General features: G+C 39.9%; 1 protein-coding gene across 1 annotated transcript in view; it reads left to right on the top strand.

Moving 5' to 3' along the window:
• Positions 1-5,406: 5,406 nt before the first annotated feature.
• LMTK2 (lemur tyrosine kinase 2) overlaps positions 5,407-22,467 on the top strand; it is a 44,554-nt gene continuing 27,493 nt past the window's right edge. Inside the window, exons 1-3 of the mRNA XM_075718899.1 lie at positions 5,407-5,557; positions 20,204-20,328; positions 21,146-21,290. Of these exons, the coding sequence (XP_075575014.1) occupies positions 5,407-5,557; positions 20,204-20,328; positions 21,146-21,290 (421 nt within the window). The remainder of the gene's footprint in view (positions 5,558-20,203; positions 20,329-21,145; positions 21,291-22,467) is intronic.

Raw genomic sequence — 22,467 nt, 5'->3', positions numbered from 1 at the left:
GAGCAAAATTTAATAGAGCACACAGTTTAGCATTTGCTAAAAATAAATAGGAGAGGGTGGCAAGGAATTTCTAATGTAGCTATGAAAGTTTTACAACAGCTTCTTTACACAGAAGTCATCGTTTTGCATGTCCTTTTGTGTTAATGGAAATTACTTAGTTAAATCTCCTGTACCTTTGGAGAGAATAGACAACATAATTTCTTTCTTAAAATTTTGGTGAAAGGTTCTATAGGAAGCTTTAAGATACAGATCTATCACCACAGACGTGTCTTTTAGTTCAGCATTAGACAGTTATCAGTGGCGTAAAAACCAGTTTCAAAATTGGCATGAATTGGCATTTTGGCTGGCAACATAGTCAGAGAGTAATATGTGGGGAAAGAAATTTGCCCACTCATGACTGTATTTCTTGTAAGCCAGGATGGAATCCTGCTGAGAAGAAATTTATACTGATGTTGGCACTTCTTATGCCTTTTTGAGGGAGTACTTAAATGCTCTTTCACAAAAGTTCATTCTTTTGATTAACTCCATTGATTCCATAGGATGGTTCAGTGGACTAAAGCGAAATTAATTTGATTTAATAAAGTAAATAAAGTAAATTTAAATTAATTGAATAAGATACATTTACAATTATGATTCATCTTCATATCTTAATGTTAAAACCTCTTCAAAGTACACCTGTCTGAAGCCAAAGTAGGTAGCGCCCTTCCAGATCAGACCCATCAAAATACAGTAGGTATTTTTGAGTCAACAGAAACGCAATTTGTACTAAATTTTCCAGGACATTAGTGGCAGATGCAAATCCAAATATGAAATATTTCCCAAGAAGAATGCAATTCCTTAATGGATTTACAAGATATGGATTAACAAGAGCTGCCAGGTCTTTCCAACATTTTAAAATTAATATAAACTGAATTTTCTACCAGCAGTTCAAAATATATCCTGCCATATTTTTCAGAGGTTCATTTCTCCATGTGAAAGCTTAAGCATTTGTGGGAAGAAATCAGAGAGTTCTGTTCTAAGCCCATTTTAGAGTGACAGATAGATAGTAAGGGGAAAACATTTGACTCAAGTAAGCAAATTTCCTTTACTGATTGTTTTAAACCCAGTTTTCTTTAGCCAATTTTCCTTGGGAGCTATTTAAAATCATTTTGGATGCTGTAGTATTGGAACTGAGAAAGATGCCTCTAGTTATATAAAAACACTATTAGGTCACTTATGACTGAAAGTGAAGGTTAAAATCAGTGATATTTGTCTCTATCAGGTGGAGAAGCAAATAACTTTGTGAAATATAAAAAGACAACACTGACAGGGAAAGAAAAGTTTATATATGAAAGGATGAGAGATTTTTTCTTTTGGGGTGAGGGAGAGCAGGGTTTGTGCCTCAACATTCATATATGGAAACTAATCTTTATGCTTAAAACAGTGACCTGGAATAAAGACCTTGGTTCTGTAATCAGCTCTGTTCCTGATGCTCAGTGATACTCTCTTTTGTAGTAAGCAAATTGTGAATCTTTTGGGGCTTTATTTGCAGTTACATTGAAGACCTTTAACAGCCCTCTGGCAATTTGCTCAGTCTGCTAGACAATATTCCTTCCACACCGATAATGTTATCAAAAATATTGAAGAAAACCAACTAAAAATAAAACTAGCAACATCCTTTAGTTGATCCCATTATCTGTCTCTAAAAAAAGGTTTTAACACCTCCCACACGGAACAGCAGCTTCAGTAATTTGGCAATGACAACAGTGTATAATCAAGAAACATTAGGCTGTGATATGTGGTAATACATCCCATTTTGTGTACAGGAAGAGTTTTGTTTAAGTAAATACATTTTCTTTTTAAGTACCTTTTGGATTACTTGGTATTAGGTTGCTCATCCCATTAGTCTCATCTAGATACTAGAAACGTTTAACTGCAGAAGTCGTGAATGGGTGAATCGTAACATTCCTGATGATGACAGGCTTTGTATCTTTGGGTTTTTGTGATGTTCATGGTGTATTTGAACACAGGGAGTAACTGTGACTAACATGTAGAACAAAGGATTGGAAGGTTTGGTTATTTAGCTTCTACCAGTGACTAATTCACAGCTAACCTTAAGTGTACCATCATTATAGAATAGTGCTCTGACGAGTCCTTTTAATGATATGCTGCCATAACTTCCCAGATGATATTACAATGTGATGTTTTATCAATAAACTACATCAAAGGCCTAACATTCAATTATGATAGGGTGGGTTGGGAAATAAAGCAGTCTGCTGTGTTTAAAATGCCATGAATTGTTTTCACTATTGAAATGAGAACACCCTTGCATTGTAAACCCGCTGATAGGCTACAAATGAAGTTTTAAACTTTATGTCTGTAGCTGCTATGAACCTCAAAATTATTTACGTATGGAATTTGCATTAAGTCAATGACAGATCTCGGGGGTACCTTAGACCCTAGACACTGTAGTGATAGGTACACTGGATTTGCCCATGTAGTTATACCACAGAAGTACAGTGTAATTTGAATAACTATCATTTAAAAAATGTGGCTATAATGTCAACTAGGAGACACATTCCCATCCAGAGACCCCAGCCCTGATGTCCGTACTCAGTGGAGGGAGATTTGATAGAGTGAAGAATAAGGGACTAACCGTGAAGTTTCCACTGGGTATTTATAGTAGAATCATAGAATCGTTTAGGTTGGAAAAGACCTTTAAGATCATCCAGTCCAACCATTAACCTACACTACCAAGTCCACACTAAACCAATCAAGGGCAGACTAGACTAAACCATGTCCCCAAGTGCCACATCTACCCGTTTTTTGAACACCTCCAGGGATGGGGACTCCACCACCTCTCTGGGCAGCCTGTTCCAATTCTTGACCACCCTTTCCGTAAAGAAATTTTTCCTAATTTCCAACCTAAGCCTCCCCTGGTGCAGCTTGAGCCCATTTCCTCTCGTCCTATCGCTAACTACTTGGGAGAAGAGCCCAACACCCACCTCGCTACACCCTCCTTTCAGGTAGCTGTAGAGAGCGATCAGGTCTCCCCTCAGCCTCCTCTTCTCCAGGCTAAACAACCCCAGTTCCCTCAGCCGCTCCCCATCAGCCCTGTGCTCCAGACCCTTCCCCAGCCTTGTTGCCCTTCTCTGAACACGCTCCAGCACCTCAATGTCTTTCTTGTACAGAGGGGCCCAAAACTGGCCACAGTATTCCAGGTGCGGCCTCACCAGTGCTGAATACAGGGGGACAATTACCTCCCTGCTTCTGCTGGCCACACCATTCCTGATACAAGCCAGGATGCTGTTGGCCGTCTTGGCCACCTGGGCACACTGCTGGCTCATGTTCAGTCGGCTGTCTACCAAGTTTATGTAGAGAAAGCCTGGCTGCATGCTTGTCACCAGCATCAGTTTTACATCAGTACAGAGCTATTGAAATTGAGATGGTGGCTGTTTGTAAATGAAAAAAATCAAATGTGTTACATATTGCATATCACTGATTTTAAAGGGAAAGGACCACATTTTGCCTTCCCAGTCCCTAAAATCTACAGCCAGACAAGGAATACTTTGGGACTGTTTATTGTTTTATGTTGCTTTTAAAAAATAACTCACAATAAGAAGCATAATGCATTAATAATAATTTACTAAAACAACAAAAGAGGAGATTGTCTTCCATATCATTATTCAAGTAAAATATTTCCCTTGGAAGAAAAACTAATTAGAACATTTAAAAAAATATGGGTCATTTGGTAGCACAATTAGTGTCTTCAAGCCAGAGGGAGGATATCTGGGGGTAGACACAGACTTGGTAAGAGGAAAGTAGTTTGATTTTAAGTACATCCCCGTGGTAGGAAGAAAATTACCCTAGAAAAAATTCTTAGTGACAGAGAGGGACTTAGGTTTATGTTATATCTTCCTGGACATCATGTTCCAAGTACTACTTTGAGCACAAAACTTTCCTTTCATGAAGTCCCAGGGGTGCACTCATTGTACGTTTCTGTGGACAATCTGTGCCCCCAAAGTCATTATATAATCTCGACATAATTAGCCCTTTTGCTAAATTATTTGGAAAATGGCAATCTAGTTTGTTAGTTGTACGGTATTTCCCTATTTCCTCACTACATAGAGCCCCCGATTCCTTAGGATTAACACTTTGATTTATGCTACTTAGGACTGCCACCTCATTTTCATGTGCTCTAAATTCAGAATTACACACCTAAACCTAAACCAGAATCATCTTTATTTCTGAATCCTGCCTGTATCATTAATTTAACAAGGTCATTTCCAGCCCTGGGAGCGCACAGGCGGCAGGGGGTGGTTTATGCCCATCTGCGCGCCCCTCTTGAGGCTCGTCCCGCTCCTGCTCGGCAGAGCGGCGCCAGGAGCCGGGGCGCGGCGGCCCAGGGAGCCGTGAGAGACCGCGCGGCGGTGGGCGGCCCAGCGCGGCCCCCTCGCTCCCAGGGAAGGCTCTGCTGGAGCGCGCCGGGGCTTCCGAGGGAGCCAGGGGCCGCTTTTTACCGTTTCTCCCGAGTTTCCGCCGCCGGGCTCTGGCACGGAGTCGAGCCGCGGGGGCACGGAGGGGACAGCCGAGCACGGGCTGCCCTGGCAGGGAGCTCGGCCGCGACCCTGCGCCGGCTCAGTCCCCGGGGGAGTGCCCAGGCCCAGGCTGGCCTGGAAGAGCAGGGCGCCGCCGTGCTCTCGGCGACACGAGGGCACAGGTTCGGGCCTGTGCCCCGCTGTGCGGGGTACCCCTGCTGAGGCGCCGGTGCCCACGCGCGGGCCCGCCGTGCCTTGGCCGGACGGGGGCCCGGGGCGCGCCGAGGGCGGCCTCAGCCAGGCTCCGCGGGCGGGCGCCGCGCCTCCAGGCGGCGCTGTTCCCGCTCCTCCCGCGTGTCCTGCGCACGGGCTCAGCCAAGCCCCTCCTCCTGCTCCCGCCCTCGGGAACGGTGCCGCCAGCCGGTTGGCGGAGCGCGCCTTCAATCCGAGGGAAGCTCCGCCCTCCTCCCGTCTCCCGGAGTGCGGCTCGATCGGCAACCGCGGTCCGCCGTTCTCGCGCCGCAGCCTTCGCTCGCCCCTAGCTCGCCCTGTGCTGAGCGACTGGCTGACCTGGCTGTCAATCACGGATTAGCCCCGTCCCAGCCAGTGGTCCCGCCTCCTGAGCGTGAGGCGCGGGTTGATTGGCGCATTGGGGTATCAATCAGCAAGGCGCTCCACCCCCTCCCGGTCAGGTAGCCCGGAAGATGGCGGCGGCGGCGTCCGCAGGGGCCGGCGGGGTTCTGTGAGGGGAGCAGGGCGGCGGGGTCCGATGCCGCGGGCAGCCGCGCCGCGGAGGCGGGGGGCAGCGGCTGCCGCGGGGGCTCGCCGGAGACGCTGAGAACCTCGAGCCCCTCGGTCGGCGCCGAGCCTCGGGCCGGGAGCGGAGGGCATGCAGAAGCGCGGGGGGCTCGGCGGGGGTGCCGGGCGGCGGGGGGGCGGCCCGCTGCCCCTCGGACCCCGGCGCCCGCTCGGGCTCGTCCTCCTGCTGTCGCTTCTCTTGGGGAGCGGCGGGGCGGCTCCGCTTCCGCGAGCAGGTGCAGGTGAGGCGCGGGAGGCGGCGGAGTGAAGCGGGGTTGGGGGAGCGGCTCCGCCGCGGGGCCTGCGAGGAGAAGCCTGGGAGCGCGGCGCCGCCGGTGGGGGCCGGGGCCGGGGCCGGGGCCGTGGCGGTGGAGCGAGGGGGCTGCGGGTTTGCCACAGCCCCCGGCCCTCCCCCGTGCTGCGGGCAGGGCTCCGCGCCGCGCTCGGCGCTCTCGCCTCGCCGAAGCGTCGGGAAGGGCACGGCGGGTGGACGGGGCTCCCCGGCACGGCGGGCTGCGGCTCCCGCCCGATCCGTCAGGGCGTGCGCCTGTGCCACTGAGCGGCTCCCGCTGCAGGTAGCTCGGTCTCTTTGGATGGAGCTGCGGGCTTGTTCTCTCTGTGTGTTTACCCACGTACGTTCTTTCTATAGCGGCAACCTTCTAGCCTATACACACCTCGGCGTGATTTTTCTTTTTCTTATTTTGACTGTGAATCACCGGGGCTCCCGTTCCTGGGTGGAGGCTCTTCAGGGCAGACGGCACTTCCCTCCTTTCCGGTCAGATTAGTCGGATTCCCCCCGGCCCCCCCCGCCCCAGTCTCTAAATAGTCATGGAGTTCACATTAATTTGTCTCTTGTGTTAGGTAATGCTAGCTTCCTTCAAATTTCTTGCTTGTTTTCCTGTTTGTCTTAAAAGTACAAACTAAAAAAATGTGTCTTCTCAATCGTACGCGTTACTGATTAAAGGTTTATTAGTACTGATAGGTAACAACCATCTCTTTGGTTCGGGGTTTTTTTTGTATTTTATTGGGGCTTGCCAACATAACGTTGTATCGGGATTGAATTTTGTTAGGTTTGGTTTGAATGTGTACTGAGATTTATTTCTAGCCATGAAGAGCTGAACAGCTGAAATAGACAATATGTTCAGAGAGGAGGAGGAGGAGCGGTGGGGAGGGAGAGATCTGAAGCACAGAGATTAGGTAATTTGGCTGCTGTTCCACAGAAAGTATAAAAACTGGGAGTAGAACCCATGCTTCCTTTATTTTTGGACGTATGCCTCTCCCAATTTTTTTTTCTTCCCAAGAACATTTCTGGATTGTTCATAAGTTACTCCCTCCATCAGCCCCCTTGGAGGTCTTTTGTACTTTCTATAAAAGTAAACTTCTGAAAAAGAGAAAACTGTCAGTCATACCTGTATTTCCTTTGAGACTAAATGATAGTTTTCTCATTTATGAGATACTTGAAGCTTGTCTAAGTAATATTGACTTGTCATTGAACCATAAGCAGAATCAGTTCTGTATGGAGGTCTTTTCCACCTTTTCTGTGTCTCTTGCTTTTCCTGAAATGCAGTTAATTTTTCTATTTAACTGTAGATGTTGGAGTGTCTGCATCAAGTGTTCTCTTCTTTTTTTCTTAAATAAAAATTCCTCTTTGCTATCAGGACTATGCTATGTACCTTACAAAGCTGGGAGATCAAAACATAACTTCCATGACGCTGGTAAAAAGCTTCATTCTCAGAATGAAAAGTTGATTGGACAAGATGCAGGAGATAATATTAAAGTGTTGGGGTTTTTTTAAAACCTTTTTTTTAAAGGCCAAATTAGGTATGTTAAGTACAGTACTGCCAAGAGAAGTACTTACGATGTTATAATATTGGACTACTATAAATTTAATGAGCTATCGTAATTTTATTTGTTGTCTTTGGTTATAATTTTAGCCCAATGTATGTATACATGGGATGTTATCTGCGGTTTAGCAAACTGTGCCAACTCCTGTCATGGAAAACCCAGTGAACTCCAGGAAATGAAACTGCTGCTTTCTGCTGTATCTTTGCCCATATAGTAAGAAGCAATGTATTTGGATTATTTTATTGACATATATTTAGTATTTAAACCTTTAAGGCCTCAAGAGGCCTTTTTTTACAGTTTCACTGGCATCACTTTTGCTGGGAAGACTTCCTACTGAATGAAATAATGTGCACAAATGAGTTTGCATGCAACAGATTCTTAGTCTGCAACATGTCCTGTATCATCGCTACAGCAGTAACCAGTTAGAAAGCTACAAGGACTTTTTTTTTTTCTCTTTCCTTTGAGTAGCTTACCAGTGGAAAACAGTGAGTTTTGTATGACCTTCTCTGTCATACTAGGCAAATTTTATGACCTGTCTAGAAGACAAACCTGTGACTTTATTTTGCTGGGTTAAGAATCATGAGCTGTGTTTAAAAAAACCTACAGCCATATTGTGAATTTCTCTCTCATATATCCCATGACAGGTTGCTTTGATTTCCTATATTGGGACTGGCAACTGCTGATGGTCTCTGTTCTGGGCCTTGGCAGTTTTTGCAGTTCACCGTAACGTTCAGTCTGATATATATGAGTTGTGAACTTGTGAAGAATTTAATGGGCTTTTCATAAAATAATTAGTAACTGGTTTCAGATTTTGATGTGTGTTGCCCTGAACTTGTTACAGGAAAGGTGGGAATCCGCAGAAAAAGGAGGAAAGTGTCTGTAGTTGTTGTAGTGAACTTTGCGGAATAGTGCACAGAATATACCCATAATAAATCAACTTCTCTTTTGAGGAGGAAGCTGGAAAGCAGGAAATGGTGATGGGCAGGTTCTAGCAAGACTGGATTGGATTCCTTGTTCAAAAATGTTCCATTTTGTGGAACTGCTGTGGAAGTACGCCAGGCTGGATGGCTGAGGAATTGTCAAGTTCCCAGGGCCTTGATCGAGATGAATGATGCCGCTCTTTTTAAGTATGGCTTCACAGTGTCTGCAGATGAAGACATGCGTTGATGATGTGTTCTATATTCGTCTTGCATTTTCGAGGTTATATTTGTGAACTCATTTAAATTTTTTTCTTTTCAACAATAAAGAGAAGAGGTAAAGGAAATAAAGCTTTAACTGTTCCCCTGGAAGGATTCATAGCAATTCTTGTGGAAAATAGGAAAAACAACATGTTGAAGATGCTACTAGCTAAAAATACTTTGACCAACTTAGATTTAATTTATTCTGTGAATGGAAAAGGAGAATACTGATACGTACTGTGATACTTCTGAATTTAAGGTTTCACTTTATACTGGAGGTGAGAGCTGGGGGCAGGTCTACTGGAAAGGAGTTCACAGAATGAAGTGCTGTAATTTTTTTGAGCCTGTGGAGTATTAGTGATTTTACCTGAATGCATCAGGCTGAGATGACTTCCACTTTTTTAGTACCGTGTGGTTGAAGTAAGGGCATTTGGGAACTACTCTTTGGCAGCAGTATTGTGCAGGGAAACATAGTGCATTATAATCTGATATGTCTGCTTTACTGTGCTAAACCTTTACATTTACATTCAGGATGTCTTTCTGTTCTTCTGACTTGGATTTCCATACTTGACCTTAATTCAGCTGCCTCTCCAAGAAGGCTGAGAATCTGAATCAAGGGTATGTGTGTAATGTTAAAGTATTCCTATCATCTCTGTGCTATATGAAGTCTTTGCAAATACAAAGTAACAGGGACTCAAAAATATTCTTTTCCTGTAAAACTTGAATAGGTGGTAGCATTTTTAACAGGTGTGTTCAATTTTATATTTGTGATGAACTACATAGTTTATTCAGTTGAATTGAGGCAGCTGGACTGGTGCCTACATGCTTTCTTGGTTTGTGCTGAGAACCTCAGTCTTGGGATGTTGCTCCTGGACCCATTGAATGTCATGGCAGCGAGTCCTTGCTGATGAACTCGGTCATGTACAATCCAGGAAAAGATGCTTAGAAATTGGCGTATAGTATCCAGAGACATCCATCTAGAGTATCTAGATGTTTGTGCAGCTATATCTAGTATAGTCAGCTGGCAATAGATGACAAGTTAAATCTTTGAGATTAAACCACTTTTTTTTTTTTTTAATTTGTTAACATGAGTTCTGTAGCATATATATACTCTTGGGAAAATTGTTGGTTTTGAGTTGCTTTGGCTTGATGTTTCACTTGGAGTTTTGTCAGACTGGGGCCCAATTTTCGTTGTGGACTGTGGTTTGGTACAATGCAAAATGTATGTGACACTTGCACGTAATAAGAAAAGCAATGTTCTAAGCATATGCAAGTTAGTGACTTGGATCACTTGAAGTTAAGAAAAATCTTGCTTGTAAAGTGAGGATTTTAATTAGTGGTATGTACTTTTCTTGGGAGTGGTCTATCTTTCCTCCCCCTTTCAAGCACTAAACTTGTTTACTTCTCCCTATATTTCTTTTTCTAGCTTCTGTCCCAGACGCCTAATAATTGTAGAGGTAGAGCTGCTAAGTTGTCTTTTAACTTTTCTTTTTGTCTGGGAGTTTGTGACTCTGAGGTAAGGAGCCAACCCTGACTCTTTGGCCTGCAGGGATGTTCCGTGCAAGGCTTTATTCACAGGCTTGGTCTACTTCCTCTGCCTCTGGCTGTAAAGTGTCTGGACTTTGATAGAACTAAAGGAGCCCTTATAGGAGGAGATCACTTTCTGAGGTCTTCTCTCACATCTTGAATGCTTGGGTGTATTTGGTAATTCCTCAGGTATCATTGTAGCATATTAAGATAGCACTGCTCAGAGACAGTCTAAAGGTATGTTGGCATAGCATCAGGTGTGGGTCATTGGTTTGGAAGGGCCCATTAGTTAGTGCTGATTTTGCCCCATATCCTGTACAAAAAAAAAAGGAGTTTGTGTTACATAGTGAGATCCAGCATTCTATTTGAAAAGCAGGGAAGACAAAGTTATATTTTGAGGGGCTACTGAACAACTGTCAGGCACATTTGAATAGAAGTAATTTTCTGGACATTTGCTGTAGTCTGGTTTCAGTCGCTATTCATGTGTGGTTTACCTGCACAGGATAAAGGGACCCGTAATCAGTATAATGCCAGAGGCCGCAAAAAGCATAGTTCTCTGTTTCAGTCCTAATGTTCCAATTCTGCAGCAGGAGGACAGCACGTGGAGTACTGGAGTCTTCCTTAGATTTTATTTTGGGTCTGCCTTTCTGTTTGGTGTGTGTATCCAGTATCTGGAGATTGATATAGTTCTGGATACAATTTGCAATAGCTTCGATGCTTTTCTTGCTCTGTATAAACTCTTTGTTTTGATTGTACTGCTGTTATGAAAGGTCTTGAGCAACATCAGTGATACTAGAAACATTGTGTAGACTCTTTCATAATCAGAAATGTATGAAGTGTGTCAGGATAGCTGATTCAGTCTACGTGTGTAGTTCAGACACAACCTGTAGCAAGGTGTTGTGCTGAATATAGCTTGGCCAAGGTGATGATGTGAAGCAAGTTATGTGAGTGAATTGTCTTCTGAGGGATTTTCAGTATGAAATGCTGGTACAAAGTAACACCTTGTCCAACACTACTACACTTACAAAAATTTCCTTAGTGGTAAGGAAACATCACTACAGTGACTTAACAGTGATGTGACTTTTTTAGGACTGACTTTGCACCCTGAGACTTCTTTGCTATGAAAGAGGTATAGAAAGTTTTAACAGTTGACTTTTGAGTGCTGGCTTTTAAGCTTTCAGCCTGTAGAGCAGATCCAGTTGTCCAAAATCAGTCATTTGTCATATGGTCTATTCTTCCTAGGAATTCTTCAGCTATGAATAGGGATGAGAAATAGAGCTGAAGAAGCTCTTTTGCCAAAATGGTGCTGCTTGCTTGCTTTCCCTCATTTCTTAACCCAGCTGTACATTGGAGTTGGAAATGCATCTACTGTAAAATCAAGATTCTAGAAAATCCCATTACATGAAGTTTGCATGTATGGTTCCTTTCACAGGAACAGAAACAAACTAGTCTCTTCAAAACCAGTATATCTTAATAGGTTGTATTGCTGTCAGATGGTGGGAGAAAGAGATACTGATGGTTTGGTTTCTATGCTGCAAGTACTTCTGATTGTTTGAGATGCCATGATGTGTAACCTTCTCATGCTTCTTTAAATGATTGTCCTCTACCCTGTTTAAAAAAAAAAAAAAAGGACAACCTGTGGCTCGCTGGAGAAATAGTATCGCAGATGAACACATACTGTACTTGAGCAGGAATTAATTGTCAAAACGAACATCTAGCAGTATAGAATAAAGTGTGCTCTGCAGAATTTTATATATATATACACACACACACATTTAAGAATCAGATGGTACCTTTGTAAGATAATAATGCTACCCAGACTTTCCAGAAACACTGCCATGAAGGCATAGGATACATAATTAAACATGTATATTTTTTACCTTGTCTTAAGATGCCTTTGTGCAAACATGGGATTCTAACACTGAAACTTCAAACAGATCTCGCTCTGTAAACACTTGAAGTACTAGCCTATATTTAGTCCTTATTAAAATTGAGCAGTATGCTGTTGTGTGAGTAATTCTTTGACATTGCTGGGAAGGCTTGTAGGTAATAGAATAGGGACAGAAATGTAAAACTAACCCCAGCTCATAGTTTTACTAGTTACTAAGTGCTCAACCAACACCCAGACCAGGACAAGCGTTCAGAAAAAATGAGGATCGGAGCTGTGTTGTTCTGAGGGTGCTGTACTACATGAGAATCCAGCATTGCCCCAGATATTCTTGCCTTAGGATATGTAACCTGTGTCACCTTTACATGCAAAGTGGACTTCAGCGGCTGTAGAAGCTCATTTGAAGCACACTGTAAAAGTATTTAGGGGGAGCACGGGATAAAATAGTTTGAAAAAGTGTTGGCTTAGATTGCAGGACAGACTTCTTGTATTCTTTGTAAGGACAAATGGGAGGACTGAGATAATTTGCCAAGAATTGTTGACGTACAGAGTTACACATCCAGTTGTGATATGAAGTAGCTAATATTTCTTATTGAAAATATTGTAACTTGTTGCATCGGACAGTAATGATTTCTGGGTCATGTGTCCACAAAAGACATTTAACTATGAAACTGGCTTTTGTCACTGTAGAACTATATCCAGAACGCAGGGTGGGTTGGAGGAGTGTCGCAGGGGTTTTTTTATTGCTTCATGGGGAAAAGCTCTGTAGGAAATGGCCACTTGCTGTCTTCATTACCCTTACTTCTGAAGATTAACTGTTATAAAGAAGAAAAGCTGGTGGTTTTTCAAAATAATTGTCAGTGCACATGTATTGGCCTTTCATCCTATCTACCTCCCTCATGAGGGACTTAAATAATAGAGTTCAATAGTGTTCTAGGATTGTAATGGACAAGTTGAATAGAGGGGTGAAATGTTTCAACTTCCATCTAGAAGAATATAGTAACAGCGTAACCTATATGTGACTTGACTTTCTTTTTTTGTTGTTCCACTACCTGTGAAAGACTTGTCATCTTACTTGCATCTTTCTAAGCATGAGATATTGATTTAGGCCACATAACACAATTCAGATTTAGGCAGGAAATAGTTTTATTGACAAACTGTTAATTACTGCTTCTTGTATTCAGAAGAATTAAATATAAGTGTGCACAAGTAACTTGGACAGCTGTAGTTTTAAGTTCTTAAGAGGTTTTTTCTTGAGACTGTATCTAGTAATTAGGATTTTCCATAGTTGTAAGGAAGAAGAGAAAGTAAAATCAGGTGATAAAGTGCTTTTGCATGAAGATACATTTGTAATATCCATATTGAAGGTTACTTCTGTTAGTTATGCAAACTCTGTGTTATCCAATATAAGGGTAATAATAATGTCACGGGAGGATAGGCTTTTGAAATAACTCTCCACAACTAATAACATTTTCAATAATTTCTTCCAGATTATTTTTATTGTTTTAAAACTTTCAAGCATTTGTGTTTTCTTTGAATGGCAGTAAGTGCCAAGAATCTGAAAGCTGAAAAGTTCAGGTGTAAACTGAGAACCTCATTAAAGTCCCTTAAGGAGTGTTATATGTGTGTGTTCTTAGGGATTTGCTCAGTGAAGAAACATTTCCAGTCTCTGCTTTGAAATACTTTGGGCATTTGAAGAGAGTTTTAGATTTCATTAAGGTGCTGCCATTGTGTTGAGGGCATCAAGTCAATGAAAGTCATTGGAGATCTTGGGAATGGTTCCTCTTGTTGTACTGGTAATGATCATTCAAATCAAAGAGCTGACTGGAAGTTGGAGTGCCACTCTCCTCCTAAAATGCTGCTTTTTTTTTTTTTTTTTTAGAAGAATGTCTGAAGTGTAGATAAGACTCCTTCAAAACTTGTTAAGATTTTGTTTGCTGGTGTTGTCTTAGTTGAAGGTTGATGGTGATTTGAATGCAGTTCTAATATATTTTTTTAAAGCCTATTGTAATGTAGCATTGCACAACTAAATGATGGTAGTGCACACATTTCTGCTGAAACTTATTCTCAAAAATTATGCTGGTTTTTGGCTCAGTTGTTAAATGGAGCATAGCAGGAAAAAATTGAGATGATGGGAATGCAGTAAGTAATGGAATGTGCTCTTGAGGTGGTTTTTTTTTGTGAAATACAGGAGTTGCAATGCATGTTGTGCTTTACTTTGTCATACAAGTCAGACATTACACAACAGATGTTCCTAAAATTGTTTTGAATAGGCTTTTGTTTTAGTATTCTACCTATTACCTGTAGGCCTTCAGAATTTATAGACCTGGTTTTATCTGTATTGGTTTTGTGCCTACTAGTAGCAAACCTCTGAAGATTTCAGGGAGTAAATAAGTGCAGGAGAAACCCTTTGTGAGGAAAAGATAATGATCTGAATCTGACTTGTGAAGAACTGGGTAGGAGTCAAGCACACCTTCCCACTTAATTGCTAGCATAAAAGAGAATGACAGCATTATTTAGGAAAGTTGGGATAGCTTTTAAAATAATATTTATCGAAAACACTATAAATTAGAGTGATATTACACTTTTTAATCTGGTTACATTAATATCCGTTAAATGAAGAGTAAGTAAACTGACCAAATTTATGAAAGACACCATGGAGGTAGCTAGGGAGAAAAGTTAGATTTAGCCATTCATTAGTATCTTAAAGGCTGCTCTGTTCCGACTTGGTGTCGTAAAGTAACATCTCAGTTCATGATCATATAATTTGAGGGTGTCCAAGAGACGCTTTAAGTGACTGCTGTCATGCTAGATTTGTGCTGGAAATAGTTATAGCTATTAGTGCAAAACTGCCATTTATATAGCTGCTCCTGAAAGAAAAGAGGCTCTTGCTTATGCAGTGGGACTGTTGTCGCATAGCAACTACTGTGCTGAGAGCTTAAAATCAGATGCTCCCTTGAAGTTCACTGTTCCCTAATAATGCTTAATTTATCTGGGCCTTGCACTGCCTTTATCACAGTGGTGAATGTCTTTTATTAGTGTGCTCAGTAATGTCTGTCATGTACATTTATTTTTCTCTTTTCCCCATGCTTAAAACTGTGCGGTATCATGCATTTTTTAGCCCAATTTCCTGAAGGTTGAGACCTTAATGACATGCTTAATCACATTGAACCAAATCTGAGAAGAGTTCAAGCTTCATGGCCTTTCATCATCTGGTTGTGGAAGAAAGGCAGGCCTACCGTCCCGCACATGGACAGGCATCTGGTCCTGTATCGTTCCGAGTGGTGGCTCTTGGCTGGCAAGTGAGCATGGATGGGCCGTTTGGCTAGCTGGCGTGCCTGTTGCTCCTAACTAATGCTAGCAGAGGAAGCCACGGGTGGATGACATATGTGGGTATTTGAAAGTATTGTGGGCAGACTGGGAAATTGGATAGAGAAGGAAACCAGTTCTAGTGAGAAACAAACTTCTGTTTGCTTAGTTGTTGCATTTCGTAGTCAGTGAACTGTCTTATGAAAAAAGTAGACTTGAAAGAAACTTAGGAAGATACAGAGAATCCTGGCCTGTATCAATTCCTTTGAAATATACTTTGTATGAAAATAACATTTTTTCCACCCCTTGAAACTTGCTAATACATGCTGAAGTGTATGTTCTCATGTCTGTACTTGATCCTGAGAATCTTAGCATAATTTGTCATTGTTTTTTCACTGACCGTTTGTGTACTTGCCTGCATACAGGGTTTGACTCAGATGTGCTGTGCTTAAATTTAGACTTAAGTGTAAAACTTGCTTATGAAATGGCAGTCTTCAGAGGTGCTGAAGAATCTGCTTCAGTAGCTGTTAATTAAATACCTACCTCAGCCAGGGCTTTGAATTATGTACTTTTTAAAAGTGGGTAAATAACAGCATAGAATCTATATTTAATACTGTGATGAGGCTTTGAAAAAAGACCTTATTTTCTGAGTTGATAAATTAGGGTCATCTAGATACCACTTTGAGATGGAACATTTACTAGCACAGGGTTCTTGTTAAAGCATTGCATCGTGTTAACCTTGCAGTAACACATGTAGTAACACAGATGCACTGTATCTCCTGCTTATTTTAATATAGTAGTGATATAATCCAGGCCTCTTTCTCCTGCTTAAGTAGTTGGGATATACCAGACCAAAGCAGTCCAGACTGTTTGTATTAACTGACAGGAAGTCTTATGTTGTTGGCATTTTATATGTAGTATTTTTTGGATCCGTTTTGTAGTCCCTTTCCTAAAGAACAGATTCTGACTTCTGGATAGATATTGAGATGTCGTAGGTTATTACTGTGTAGGGTTACATTAAGTATGGTAGGTTTTTAAACTGGGGTGATATGCTGAGTAAATTTATTAAATTCTCTACCTTTAAGATCTGTTACGTTAAGATTCTTAACTTCTGCATTCTTTATGAAATTGTGAGTGATATTTATTGGCTTTTTAAATCTAGGTTTAAACTAAAATTAATTAAATGTACTTTAACAGTTTCTTTTATTAAAGAAAACAGTTTCCTGTAATGACTATATAAAATGTTTCTATGTGTTTCATTGAATGGATTTCTTTCTGGTTGCTTTTTTCAGTTAGGATCTTATAATAAATAGCTGCCATTCCTTCATACTTTCACAATTTACAAACAAAAGGAGGTATTAAACATCTGTCTTTTCAGCTCAGAGTCATTTTACTAAGTTCCAATGAATTAATCATTGGATGGAAATAGTTGAAAAATGCCAAAGAGGTTATACTGTAGCAGATTTTTCAGCACTTTGTCAAACACCAGTTCCAATACTTAATCAGTGACTCCCATCACTGAATATGTATTTATGCAAGCTATTAAAATAACTTATGATAAATTTTAGCCCAATTATACGTTGCCATCATTTTATTCTTAATTTTACATTCATTTTTTTAAAAAGTGCAAATTAAAAAATATCACTTATTAATGACTATGTGAGAGACTTCAAAGTTTATCCAAATAGAGGTGGATTCTGTAATTCTTAGTAAGTGGCTCTTACTTGTGTGAGTCATCTGAAATGCTCTTCTGTAAGCGTTGCAAAAACTTGCCCATAATAAGTGGCATATTTCTTGTGTTAAAGCATCTTTTTACAACTTTGTGAAATTTGCCTTGTGTTTTTGGAAGTTTAGATGACTTCAATCTTAATGAACTGTTAATGGTTAGCTGCCTTTTCAAAGGTGATCTTTGCTTTTTTTTTTTAAACTTCATTACTTTCTCCAATTAATTGCTGTTAGTTCACACACTTTCTTGGGAATATACTTTTATAATTCTTGGGAATTATAAAAGGTCTTAAGGGTAGGAAGTAACATAATGAACAGCAGCAATATTTTTTTTTTTCTGTATTCATTCCAGGACACTTAAAGGAGATAGCTACATTATGAGGAAGAATGTAACTTGCATAAAACACTTAGATTTTAGGCTTGATAAATGTGCAGTTTTCTTTACAGAAGGAATTCCAACCAAAATATGTTGTCTTTTTCATATAAAATAGCTGAATACATGTGCAATGCATCTAACATGTACAATAAATGCAGCTTATGATTGTTAGTGGTCATTATGTCTCATTTTGAGTTAAATAAACCAAAAGACTGGTGTAAGACCACCAGGAGCTTGAATCCTCCCAGTTGGATTTGCTGTGATAACTTGTAACTTTTGAGGGGGTCAAAAGTGGGATCCTAAGTTGGAGTGAGCATGGTAATGTTTATGTAAATACATGTTGTGGTCATGCTGCTGTAGTTGTGATAGTTCAAGGGCTTGGGTGAGAAGTTCGTAGATAGAGATAAAATCTTGTAGTAGACTTGCTAATATAATTACAATAGATGCACTTTTGGGTGCACAAGCCCCATGTCAGGTCTTGAAAGGAACCACTAAGATTGAAAGTGGTAAAGCAAATTTTGAAGAATTGCTCCAACTTTCAGTAGAGGCTGGTCAGAAAGACCGTCTAGAAGAAGACAGGGTATTTGGAACCGGGGAGGATGCTAATGAGAAGTGCTAATGCTCATCTCCCTTGCGGAACAGGAAGACACTGTAAAATTCATGTTAGCCATGTGAGCATCAAAAAAGAGACATTGTGGTGTACCATAAACCCAAAATAAAAGTTTGATAGCTCTTTTCTAGTCTTTTACACACTTGACAGCTGAGGTACTTATATTTCCCTTTTAAGGATCTGGTCTGAAGCTAGTCTTCGCATAGCAGTCTTTTAAGATATGCTAGTAATACATTCTGTGAATAATAAAACACGCTTTTGGTGTCCAAGTTCATCGTGTAGTGATTTACTTTCGCTTGGCTAGCTTGCCGAAATGCATCTGGTACACTGGATGAAACATTCTAGGGGTTCAGGAGTCTTGATCTTCTACTGGGAGGAATAGATATTGTACTTGCGGTGATGTGTTCACAGGTGTTTATTAGTTGGGGAAAATCTGCATCTGTTCAGGAGGTGGTCTGCAGTGAGTTGACTTCTTATTTCAGTGAAGTTGGTGGTGAAGGTGAGGAAGCTGTTTGGAAATTAGGTGGGGTGGTTTTGGAAAAAGGACTTTAAAATAATAATTTTAATTAGTAATACCTGGTAACATAAATGCTTACTTTTTTGTAGTGAAGCTACCTTTTATTATTTGTTTTCAGTTAGAAGTTCAAAGGAATGTCTTAAATTTTATCTAAAGCTGTATTAGTTGTGTGTTGTGTGCATTACAGTAATTTAGATAACGACTGCACAAAATGCTTATATTTGTGGTTTAGGTGATTTTCAGTCTGCTTAGTAAGGTTACTGAACATCTGAAGGAAGTAAACATAAATCAGCTGTTACCTTCCCCTTTTTTCTTGTTAATGCTTACAAATGGGAAAATACATGGGCGTTTTGTAGAGTACTTGATTTGAATGAATATAAATTATTCTATTGAGAGCCCTCTTCGGAGATTTTTTTTTTTCTCTTCAGAATTTTGACTAAAAGGTGGTGAGCAGCCTCACATCATGGTTGATCTGTGTTTGAACAATACATATTATCTGGAAATGGAGTATTCATGTTCTCTAATGAGGTTAGAATGCCAGAGCTATTGTGGAAACTAGAAACAGTATCACTTGTTTGAAAACCTTCCTATTTTGGTTAACTTTCATTGTTGTATAGCTAATATTCCTAATTTATTGTACAGAAAATGGGATCTTTTGAAAGTATACTAACACTTTTTAAAGCAGTATTTTGATTATGTCATTTACTCTTTACATGTAATTAAAATAAGTAAATATTCTGTAAGTGTTCTGTGGAACATGATGAAAAGCTGTAGCTTTTTTGGGAAATCTCTTAATTACTTTTTGTAATTTTCTGAAGGTATAAGGTATAAGAGGTAGGTGGACAAGTTTGTATGTCCCTTAACTAGTGATCAACTTCTGATTTTTATTTTTGAGGCTTTGTTTGTACTGTATTCTGTTGCCAGACGTTCCCAAAAAATCCAGTCAGTCTGAGTCACCTGATGATGTTTACCTTTAACGCTGATGTAATATCTAAATATATTTTAATCAGATATGGTCCAACTACTCTTCCAGTCCCCATGGCAGTACCTGTTTAAAAAGAAACAACAACAAACCCTCAAGAAGTGTGCTGTGGCCTCCTAGGGAACTCTATCTTTGTTCTCAATTTAAGATGAAAACAGGGATGCAAATAGGTTTAATTCCCCTGGCAAAGACATAAGATTTTTATAAAATGCCATTTGAAGCTTTTGATCTGTGAGTAATAATAACCTGACTTAGTCATAGAAAATGTGTTGTAGAATGTTTATATATAAAATCTTGGAAAATTATTTGGAAGTGTGTTTGCAAAATTGTTAGGGATCATGTCTAAAATTCTTGAAATGAATGAATCACAAGAAATAGAAATTGGGTGGTCCTGATTAGATCCATTGCACTTATGAAAGCAACTTGTATATTTTGCAGACTGTCATGAATGCATCTGTTGAAAGAGACAGTACTGCCTTATAGTAATATATTTTAAATGTGTACACAGTTTAAGTGAGGATTTCTCCTAGCTGCCTCTCCTCTTCGGACAGGTATTTTGGCTCATGGGAGACGTCTTCAAAAAGACCAGATTTCTAATATCAGCGTTTAGATATCTATCTAAATTTGTTCACTTAAAGAATGTTGCGGCTTGGGACTATCACTGTTTGTCACCTACTTTAGTTATCATGTTGGCTGTGGCCTCTTAGCTTGAATCAAGTAAGTCCAGAACGGTGCAGGCAGGTGATAGAGCATAGATATATTTTACCAGTATGTCCTTTCTGTTCACTTTCCTCTTATTTTTGATCATATCCACAGAGTTAAATGCTCAAACTCCATCTTTTAAGTAAATGCAGATGGATAATATGTTTTGAAGGAACTTCTTAAAATGATAAACATATTTATATAATACTACATACATGTTTATTCCTAGGAGAAGGAGCTACAGCTGAAGTTTCCTCATCTTTTGTGATTTTGTCTATATGTACTCTAGTAATACTGGTAATACTGCTTGCAAACTGTGTCTCCTGCTGTAAAGACCCTGAGATAGATTTCAAGGTAAGCACCTGAAGTTACAAATGTATTTACAAGTGATACTCTTAGCTGCATTCTGATATCCAGAATACTTACTTGATTATTTGTGCTAATACTCTGCAGTTACTGACACTTTAATGTCACCGTACATTCTCTCTTCTGAAAAGGCCAACAACTGTATTTCTACATGCTGTGAAATCTTGCTGCAACCATTTAAGTCCTTGGTCCATGCTGCAGTAAGGATCTTTAAATTACCAGCTATCAGGATCAGTAGTAAAAGTATACCCTTGAGACAATTTTGCTATAAAGAACCTTTTTGTTGTTTTTCTGTGTATTCTTTTAATTTGTTTTTCTTGGGTTGCTGATAGGGTTTAAGACACTCCTGTTGAGTAAGAATACTGAAGATACGTATCTGCTGTAGCAAAACTCTTGAGAGAAATTGTTATCATGAGAGAACAGTTACTTTTGGACCATCTGTTATCTGTGTTCCTAAAAATCGAGTTTTGCTCTCATTTCTAAATGGAGAATATTTGGCCTTGGCAGTTCATGGTAATTCATTCAAAGCCAGGGATAGCATTTAAAGTAAAAAAAAAAAACCCAAACCCCAAACAAAAAACCCAAAACACCCCCCCCCCCCCCTTTTTGTTAAAAGTGATACTTGATTCTTTAATCTCTTTAAATCAGTAATAAATTGAAAATGAGGAATAGAAAATTAAAAATCTCTCACTGTCATTGGAAAAAAGCTTAGCCTCCTTAACATTGCTCATTCAAACTAAAAGAAATGTATTAATGATAATTTTAAAACAAAGATCAGCTTGTTTACTAAGATTTTTTTTTGCAGGAATTTGAAGATAATTTTGATGATGAAATAGATTTTACACCTCCAGCAGAAGATACTCCATCTGCTCAGTCTCCAGCAGAAGTGTTTACTCTTTCAGTTCCCAGTATTACTTTACCAACTCCCTCCCGGTTTCCATCTCGTACAGGTAAAATCCTGTTTTTAAAGAAAAACCAAAAGTAGGCAATTTCAGTGTCACAAATGGAGTGTAGCTGATTATATTTGACTTTATTGTAACAAATTAATTGTTACAAACTTACATAAACTGAGTAAATACATTTTTGTAGGTACGGTAAAATGTGAAATACTACTTCAAAAATGTTAACTTATGGCAGGGTGCCAGGTAAGGTAGCTTAATAGAATGAAATTAGCTTAAATAAACCTCTCTAGAGTACTTTCATTGTGCCTCTATATACATGAAGGATTTGAAGTACTTTAGGACATTAGAGACTTCTCTTCAGTGGTTTTCTCCATGGCTAAGTTGCCGTTGGATTTTAGCCATTAGCCTTAAATGGAAGCAAGAGGGAATCTCTTACTTCATCTCTTACTTCAAGATGCTCAGCTGAGGGAATCAGCTGCATTGCTTTCTTAATGTCACTGTAGACTTTTCATGCTGTAAACGTGATATTGGTAAGACAGAGCATTAGATTTCTTTTCCCTGTGTGAAAGGTTTTTTGGAATGTATTTAAAATACAATTTTTGTAAAAGGAAACTTAAGCATCTTAAATATTACAAGCATAGTTTAGCATAAAATAGTTGTTCTCCTATTATACTACTTCACATATAAATTTTACATATATTGCTTGTGTTGCTTAATCATTATATGTTCAGGGAAGCTTCTAATAAAATTTCTGTACCTACAAATTTCAATAAACTGTCAGTGTGCCTTTAATACAAAAGAAAGGTTACTCCTCAGTGTTTCAATGAGAGGGGGAAAATTATCTGTGAATAATTTTATTTTGTCAGCTCTTCTATGTTGCCATAATTGTTAAAACTATACTTTTTGTTACTAGGAGCTATTTTGCCATAAGGCGGTGTACTTGAGTAAGGTACACTGGTAAAAATGTAGTTGATACAGCATTCTCCATGCTTAGGAGCACGTTGACAGTATATTATACAGCTATAGCTGTTCCAGTAAAATAATACTAGTGTAAATGTGGTTTGTGGAAATAAAAATGTGGCTAGAATTCTCAGTCAGACAAGTAGTATGATGGAAAGTTTTTGTGTACATCTGTTTATTAGTGTTCCTAACGAATTAGGCAGCAGAGGGATAAATGCTGCTGAATCTCTTGTATAGTATAGAGTCTGCCATTGTTACTGCCCTT

Source organism: Pelecanus crispus, chromosome 11 (genome assembly GCF_030463565.1).
Source record: "Pelecanus crispus isolate bPelCri1 chromosome 11, bPelCri1.pri, whole genome shotgun sequence".
NCBI classification, from domain to species: domain Eukaryota; kingdom Metazoa; phylum Chordata; class Aves; order Pelecaniformes; family Pelecanidae; genus Pelecanus; species Pelecanus crispus.
The sequence above is the reverse complement of the archived record's forward strand: the minus strand, read 5'-3'. Positions and strand labels throughout refer to the sequence as shown.